A 9186-nucleotide genomic window follows, 5' to 3' on the forward strand; every position below is an offset into this window, starting at 1 on the left:
TGCCTACTACATATAAGGTATAGGAGGTAAAACTAACAAGTTTGAGAAAGAGCTTTAAACCAATTGAGTGGAATAAATTTTAGCTTCTAAGAGCCAGTCTATTATATATTTGGGTCTTGGTTTTGTTTTGTTTTAAGAAAAAGAGGGAGGAAATAGACCTTATTAGAAAAAAACCCTATAGTATGAGAGTAATACATTGAGACTAGTTAGTGAAATTAATTTTAGAAAACAACTAGAAGGCGCCTGGGTGGCTCAGTTGGTTAAGCGACTACCTTCAGCTCAGGTCATGATCCTGGAGTCCCGGGATCGAGTCCCGCATCGGGCTCCCTGCTCGGCGGGGAGTCTGCTTCTCCCTCTGCCCCTCCCCCCTCTCATGTGCTCTCTCTCTCTCATTCTCTCTCTCAAATAAATAAATAAAATCTTTAAAAAAAAAAAGAAAAAGAAAACAACTAGATTCCCACACCAGACAGCATGATTCTGTCTTCCTGTGTATAAAAGCTGGATAACATGAGGGTGGTTACTATTGAGAAAACAGTTTTTGCTTCCAGGAAATTAAACAAACAAAAACTAAAGGGAACTTAAATAAACCTAAAATGTTTTCTGAGAAAGTGATGTATTAATGAATTTACTAAATATTCAGTTGAGGGGTGACTGTCAAATGATTATAATATGGTCTCTTCCTTTATGAAAGTTTGCATTAATTTAAGTTTTTAAAGACTTAATTCAATTAAAATATCATAAACTTTCAGAAATCAATTGTCAAATACCTTCATTTTACATATGAAAAAACTGAGGCCTAAGGAGATGGAGACACTTGCCCTAAATCATACCTGGGTGGCAGAACTGGAAGTTCTAGAACTGAGATTTCTTGATTACCAGTGTTCTTTAGTGCTCTATTAATAATAAAATTCACTGAGGTTTCATTTTGCAAATATTTTAATTTTACATAATTCTTAGCAACTCATCTATTGTTTAAACACAAGATACCCACCATAAGAAATAAAAATTCTATATGAACATATATCCAAATGAAAGAACCAACAAATGTGACCGTAACAGTTATATTTAAGTTCTGAGTGAACTATGAAGCTATATGCCTTTCAGAAAGTGTCAGAAGTAGACTTTATTAGAATGATCAAAAAGCCCCTTATTTTGGGACTTTGAATTGTGGGAAGCCCACCTTCTTAATTCTTCTAATCACAGCATCTAGCCATCTATTAACTCAATCACTCAGTAATTCAATGAGTACTCTTTGAGCCCCTATTATATTATGTATATAAATCATTTTTGTCTGGGATACTTTTCCCCCTAAACAGTTAAATAGTTCTTCTTTTGCCCTCTAATGTGTTCATATCTCTGTAACACTTACCATACTATAGTACAATTATATTATGTATTTACTTTTAGACTCCTTGATATCAGTGACTCATTTATCTCTTACTAATCAGATTCAGTGGTCTCATTTAACTCTTTTTCCTAATCTCTGTTGTGGAGCTTGGCACATATAGTCAAATAAATGTCTCATCACTACATAATATCTATTTTTATTTTTCCCTTGATAAGAGAGACACAGGAAAGCAAGAGATCTATGTTAGCTGAGAAGACCAGGAAAATTGGGGAGTGTGAAACACTGTTAACTAGGTCCTCACTATTGATCACTTCTTGCTGACTGCCAAGGTCAGTTCCTTTTTTTTTTTTAAGATTTTTAAAATTTATTTATTTCAGAGAGCGAGAGAGGAGGGGGAGGAGCAGAGGGACAGACAAGCAGATGCCACACAGAGCCCGGTCCCATGACCCCAAGACAATGACCTGAGCCGAAACCAAGAACCAACTGAGCTACCCAGTACCCCATGCCAAGTTCATTTCTTAAAACAGTAATTCCCAAGTATTTCCACCCTCTTTAAGCATCACCTCGCTCCAATCCCTTATTTCCACCCAGTGGGTTTTGTTCCTACCTGAAGATTAAGATCATCCAGTGAGAGTTTCCTCATCTTAATCCTCTCCATCTCAGTATTTTCTTTCTTCTCATGTTTCTTCATATTTTCTTCTTCTTAAGGTATATTTCTCCTTCTCCTCTTCATTTAAGATCATTCTTTTTTTTTTTTTTCCCTCGGAGTGGGGAAAGGGCAGAGGGAGAGGGAGAGAGAGAGTATTAAGCAAGCTCCACACCCATTGTGGAGTCTGATGTGGGGCTTGATCTCACAACCCTGAGATCATGACCTGAGTCAAAATCAAAAGTTGGATGAGCCACCAACTTAGGCGCCCCTAAGATCATTCTTTACTAGCTCTTATTTATCCACTTAAAAATGTATTTTGGGGGATGCCTCAGTGGCTTAGTTGTTATTCATTTGAGAGAGAGAGCAAGAGAGCAGGGGAAGGGTCAGGAAGATGACCCTTTTTTTTAACATTTGATTTATTCATTTGAGAGAGAGCAAGAGAGCAGGGGAAGGGGAAGGAAGATGTTTAAAATATGTTTAAAGAGATTTTAAAAATACAAATGAATTCCATAAGGTAAGAGTAAAACATTATGAGATAAAAAGGACAGATGAATTTGAATAAAAAAATAGAAACTTTAGACATAAAAAACATAATAATTGAAATAAGACACTTCTCAAGTGTATAGGATAAATAAACATTTAAGACCATGAATTGGGTGAACTAGATCACACGGGATAAAGAATGAGAGGCCAGGTGAGTAGGAGAAAACCCAGTGGAAAATAGTGTTAAGACAACAGAGAACAATGTTTTAAGTAAGTGGCAGAAAGATCAAGTATGACTGAAAAGTGTCATTTGGATTTGGTAATTAGGTCAGTAGTTACCTTTGCAAGAGCAGTTGCCTTGGATTGATGGTGAGGGAGACAAAAATTATGGCGTATTGAGGCATGGATGGGAGGTGAGGAATTGGATATAAGTAGGAACCTTGACTGAAATAAGGCAAGAGCTACAGGTGATAGTTGCAGGGAGGATTTTTCTTTTTTGAAATTAATGAGATTTAAGCATATTTACATGCTTTGGGAGAGGGAGGATAGGCTGGGAAAGACTGACAGAGACTTTAACTTGATAGAACTAATTTCCTGAAGAAAAAGGAGCAGAGGATGGGAACTAAAACACAACTAAAGGGATTTGCTTTTGATATCTTCTAAGGACAGCAAAGTACCATGCCAGGTATTGTTCCAAGCATTTTATTTATTTTTTATTTTTATTTTTTTTTAACATTTTATTTATTCATTTGAGAGAGAGCAAGAGAGCAGGGGAAGGGTCAGAGGGAGAGGGAGAAGCGGATTTCCTGCTGAACAGGAAGCCTGATGCAGGCGTCCCTCCCAGCACCCTGGGATCATGACCTGAACCGAAGGCAGACGCTTAACCAACTGAGCCACCCAGGCATCCCTGTTCCAAGCATTTTAGATGTGTTAACTGAACTGGATGAAGATAATGAACTTGAGAATGAAGAGTTGAAGAATGTTCATCTGAAAATCAAAATGATCTTTATGAAGATACAATTATGTACTAATAATTTGCTAAAAGAGAAGAGATGGTGCAAGGAGCTTAAAAAGTGGTGGTTTGAAGACTAGGAGAGGAAGTTGACCAGAAACATATAAAAGTATTTCTAAACAGTAATTCAAATGATTGTGTCATTTTCTCCAGCAGTGCTCAGATATACTGGTGTCAGAGCTCAGAGACAGACTATATTGACCCATGGTTGAAAGTCTGTAAGCAGACTAGGATGGAAAGACAAGAGTTCAGGAAGTTGACAGCACTGGCAGAGGGTGGTTAAGTGATGCTCACTAGGGTTAGGTTAGATATGGTAGGAAGTGAAGCCAGGAGGGGGATAATGATGGGTATGTAAAAAGAAAGTAAAAAAGTAGAAATAGAAAGATTCAAACATAAAAAGTCCATTGACTATCCCACCCCTTTCTGAGGCAGCAGTTTGCCACAACTCATTAAGGCCACCAGAAGAGTAAGTTCTGTCATCTTCAAGTTCAGGGTTTTCTCCATGTAGCAGTATAGTCTACTGACCAGCATCACTGGCATCACCTAGAAGCTTCTTAGAAATGCAGCATCCGAAGCCCCACTCCAGAAATACTGAATCAGAATCTGCTTCTTAACAGAATCTGCAAGTGATTCTTATCATATTAAATTTAAGAAGCACCGAGATAAGAGTGTAGATTCACCCTTGGTTTATGTGTGTTGGTCATGATATGCTAGGAGAAGCAACGGGCAGACATTCTGAGCTCCCAGACTCAATGAATTTATTACCTTTTTAATGTATAACTTAAATCCTTTTCCAAATGATTTGTCATCCTGCACACTAACTTGTCCCTAGTTCCATCCCACACCCCAGGTGCTCTTATATCTGAATATCACGGGTTTGCACAGGAAACCATAAGCTTCCTTTCAGTTTTAAAATTCTTTGATTTTATCATAGCCAAACATCCTCTCCATAGAAAAAAACACATGAAAATCAGTAAAACTGAAATGAAGTGAAATGAAATTTAGTCAGTGAGAAAAGTAATTCTAAGGAAAATTTTGCAATTAGTCACACACACACCCCATCTGCTCTTGGGTCAGCTTTAAAGAATGATACACTGTCTTTCCTCTCATAACATTCCAGGTTTTTGAAGTCGCTTGAACTGCTTTTTCTCCTCTCCTTTGTGCAAAACCAAACCGAAATTCTTCTAAATGAATTAAGTCACTTGGGAGTCTGAGTGGAAGCTCGAGCGAAATTTGCCTCCTCACATTAATATGGAACCAGTTTCCGAGGAGGTATTCTGGAGAGCAAGACCGGACCAGCGTCAAACTGGTCACCCAGATAACTGTTGGAAGCGTCAGTGTTAATGGAAATTTTAATATAGTTTTTTTAAAGACTAGCAGTGCTTTTTGTGATTCAGGCTTTCACCTTACACCAGGAACTGAATGTTGCCGACCTGCTAGTGATTTTTATGTGCCGGTGCTTCTAAGCGCTGTTACCTATGGGGCAACGTCTGCGGTCAAAGAGGAAGAAAAAAACCATTTGTTCCCTCTTCAAGCTAACTGGCCCAGAGGGCTGTGGATGTGCTCTATTACTGCTAGCAGAAACGAAATTGCAGAGGCCTGAGGCATTTCGAAAATGAACGGGAAGGGTTTTTAAACTGCGCAGGGAGAGATGTTTGCGGCGTGACAGCGGATAGCCCCAAGCGCTGATGGCCTCCCTCTCGCGCTGGGTCAGCTCCCCACCAGTAATCGCCTCTCCCTCTCCAGGTTAACCCACCCCCCACCCATCCTCCCCCACCCCTTCCCTCCCCTCGCCTCCAAGGCTCCCGCGCCCTCCTCTTCTTTCCCTCCGCCTGCCTTTCACAGCCTTTCCCTACCCCTTCCTTCTTTTCCTTCTCCTCGCCCCCTCCCTTTTCCCCCCTCGATCTCTCGCGCGGCCCACCCCGCTTTCTCCCTTTCTCTTTTCCCTCAGATTCGCGCTCCCACTGCAAACGCCGCCTCTCCTCTCATCTAGACGCCAAGCGGGAGGCGCAGCAGGCCGACTGCGCGCAGGCGCACTGCGCGGCGGGCACGCGGGCAGGCTGGGCGTCTGCGCAGGCGCGCGCTGCTCTGGCTTGGTTCTGGCGCTGGCCGCTAGGCGTTCTTCGGCTGATTCAGTCAGGACTTGGGGCCGCGCGCCGGCGGGGGCACCATGTTTCTTCAGTCAGTCAGTCTCTGGAACCTGGCGTTTTATGCCCTTATGGTTTTCATGGCGACCCTGGGGCTGTGGGACGTCTTCTTCGGCTTCGAGGAGAACAAGTGCAGTATGAGCTATATGTTTGAGTACCCGGAGTATCAGGTGAGGTTCGGCTGTCTCTCACCTGGGCGCTCCGAGACTCGGGCCCCTCCTGCAGGTTTCTCCCCACTTTGGCTCCCGCGCCTTTCCGGCCCCCTATGCCAACCTCGTCTCTGTTTTTTTCGCTCCGGAAGACACTGCAGACCCCCCTCCCCCCTCTCCCCTTTGTGTCCTCTCAACAGTGGGGTGTCTGGTTACCTGAAGCATCCTCCCGGCCCCCCCCGTAGTTCCTCCCTTGTCCCTCCTCCCCCTTCCCGGTCCCAGATCCCAGGTACAGATTCTTTTGACTGCACGGGCCCACCCCCACCCCCCATTCCTAGAGACGCAACTTCAGACGCTCTCCCTAAACCCAAACCACATTTTCCCTGCGTTCTTGTCTTAACAGGTGCCCCTGGACCCTCCTTTGCTTTCCACGCGCCTAAATTCTCACCATCCCGCGCAGTGATTTGCACGTCAGCTTTCGCCTTGCTAGAAAGGGTCTGAGCTTCTGCAGAGGGTGTAATGGCTAGATCCCAAGACTGCCTTTGCGACTCCAGGGTTTTACTCCTGTGTGAAAGGTTAAACCTGATTAAGTAATTAAATGGAAAACTATTGAGTTTTCTTCCTGTAAAGTTGGCGGAGCCTCCGGTTTTGTAGGTTATGGGTCCATGCGTGTACATACAAGCCTGTGTTTATGCATGTCGTCTCTTAGCAGTTGGACATAAAATCTATTTCATAGTGGTTTTGTTTTCTCACTGTTTGCAATTTACGAGAGACCCGGCCTTCCTGGCGCGCGTACTCGCGCTCTGCCCCCCACCTCTTCAGTTCCCCATTTTGAGTATTTTCAATCACAGTTGCTTCCTCAGGTCAACATAGTAGAATCTGTCATTTCAGTCATGACCAGCTGTGGTGATAAATTACACAACTGTCCAAAGAAATTTCTCCTGAATGATTCTTTTATTTCTAAACGCATCTCCCAATTATGGAATACATGTTACAATGGTAACTCCCTACCATAAAAAGCATATGTACTATAATATATGACTGATGAAACGCATTTTAAGTATACTTTTAAAACCATAGCAGATTTTTTTTTTTAAGGTGAAGAATGCAGATCGTGATTGCCTCTGTACGGGTCGTTATGGAGGAGCATATTACTTGGTTAATGCTATTATTTAGATCCTAAAACTACCTAAGGTTTAGATTGCTGAAGAACATCTTTTCCCCATGGGCAAAATTCTAGTTTAGTTTTCATTTGTTTTGAAATCCTTATCTTGGTTTTGCATCAATAAGCAAAAAATGCTTATAAGGGAGTGGAAAAACTTGGTATCAAATACTATTGAAGGAGATTTTAACGTGTTACTGTTGTCTCAGTTTCTAAGCACATATCCTGGTTTATGTTTATCAGAGACTATGCTAGTTAAGTATGGACTTTTAGTTTAGTTGTTTTTTTTTTTAACTGAAAATAGAGCCCTTATAATCTTTAATTTTTCTGTGGTTTAATAATTGGGAAACTCTCAACAGGTTGAAGTAGATCACTTTAGTTTTGTATTGCGTTGAAGAGTTTGATTAAAACAAAATTATCTGGAACAATACAGAACTAATTCGCATTTATTTTGAGATTGTCCACAATTATTGAAGCTATTTTAATATCTGCAGTAGTGGAAATTGCTTAGTGTTGAGAACAAAGCGTACGGACTCAGAGATCCATTTCTTGCCTCATAAAGTTAACTGGAAAGACAGAAAGTTAGCTAGTGCAAAAGAGCTATTTGGCCTTTTTTTTTTTTTTTTTTTTTTGTCGAGTGGTCTGTATTTAGTTATTTTGATTTAGATTCCCTTTTTGAGGTTTTACACTTCCATTACTGTTAATAATTTTGTCAGTACAGTAATAATTACAGCAGCCAGAGTTTCTGATACACATTTTCAGTAGACTTTTATTTTTTTATGATGTGAAAAGCTGTGTTAATTAACTTCAGTATTTATATTTGATTCTTAGACCTTTTGTTGTGCACACCAGGTCGTGTTATTTTAGAAATACAGTTAAAACCTGTCTATAGAAATGAGTCATTATGAAGTATAGTGAGATTTCTGAATAATAATAATTCTATTAAGAACCAGTGGTTTTTAATGAATATATATCTAAATATATTTTACATGAATTGTTTATTTTTAGTTATATTTTATAGTAAGCTTTCTAATTGTTTGCAGATTGATGTCCAGCATTTGAGATGACATAGTCGTTGGGTTTTCTCCTTCTTGACACTTTTTTTTATTGCTAATTTGCATATTCTTTAGCCAAATTTTAGAGGAAATGAAAGGTAGTTGAAACACACTCAACTTTATTCTCCATTTTAAAAAATTAAAGGTGGGACAGGAATTTGAACCTATATGTAAAAATGAAGTGTTGAATTTAAAATTGTTTGAGTAGGGGGGCGCCTGGGTGGCTCAGTCGTTAAGCGTCTGCCTTCGGCTCAGGTCGTGATCCCCGGGTCCTGGGATCGAGCCCCACATCGGGCTCCTGCTTGGCGGGAAGGCTGCTTCTCCCTCTCCCACTCCCTCTGCTTGTGTTCCCTCTCTCGCTGTGTCTTTCTCTGTCAAATAAATAAATAAAATCTTAAAAATAAATAAAATAAAATAAAATAAAATTGTTTGAGTAGGGGTGCCTGGGTGGCTCAGTTTGTTAACTGTCTGCCTTCACCTCAGGTTGTGATCCCAGAGTCCTGGGATCAGAGCCCCTGTGTTGGGCTTCCTGCTCAGGGAGTTTGATCCTCTCTCTCTCTCTCTCCACCCCCCCCCATCCCTCTCCCCACCGTTCGTTCTCTCTCTTTCTCTCTCAAACAAATAAATAAAATATTTAAAAAATACAAAAGAAATTGAGTATTCATTTTCTACCTTTGGTTTTCCAAAATTTGCTTGTTCAGAGTTAACTGAACATCTCACAAACCTACCAGGAAAAATACACATTATCTTTTAAAGCTTTTGCTTTATTATGATAGCAAGGCAAAGCTTTTGTTTGGTAGCAAACAGTTTTAGGCAGATTGTAAAATTGGGGAAGAATCATCTGTGTTGTTTTCTCCCATTCAGTAATTTATTTGGCTGTGCTCAGATATGTGACCTAACAGTTGTTGTCTGAAAGAAAATGTTGATATTGGAAAATATGCATTATACTTTTGTTATTGTGATGTTTGCTTAGCAAATAGTTTATTGAATAACTCTGTCAGGTATATTCTAGATACTGGGTATGGGTGAGAGGGAATTAGAGATGAATCAGACCTTGTGCCTTTATGTCTTTGTAATTTTTATGTCTTTTATAATACAATGGGGGAGACAGGAATGCCATGGACAGTTAAAATATAATGTGCTGGGTGATAGACATTGGAGAGGGTATGTGCTATGGTGAG

The 9186-nt window shown here is 40.5% G+C and overlaps 1 protein-coding gene across 2 annotated transcripts in view; it reads left to right on the plus strand.

Moving 5' to 3' along the window:
• Positions 1-5598: 5598 nt before the first annotated feature.
• PGAP1 (post-GPI attachment to proteins inositol deacylase 1) overlaps positions 5599-9186 on the plus strand; it is a 70993-nt gene continuing 67405 nt past the window's right edge. Inside the window, exon 1 of one of the 2 annotated variants that reach the window (XM_035007481.1) lies at positions 5599-5809. In XM_035007481.1, the coding sequence (XP_034863372.1) occupies positions 5663-5809 (147 nt within the window). In that variant the 5' untranslated portion in view covers positions 5599-5662. The remainder of the gene's footprint in view (positions 5810-9186) is intronic. The other variant, XM_035007482.1, reaches the window with a different exon arrangement.

Source organism: Mirounga leonina, unplaced genomic scaffold (genome assembly GCF_011800145.1).
Source record: "Mirounga leonina isolate KUSES-001 unplaced genomic scaffold, KU_Mleo_1.0 Mir_151, whole genome shotgun sequence".
In the NCBI taxonomy this organism is placed as follows: Eukaryota; Metazoa; Chordata; class Mammalia; order Carnivora; family Phocidae; genus Mirounga; species Mirounga leonina.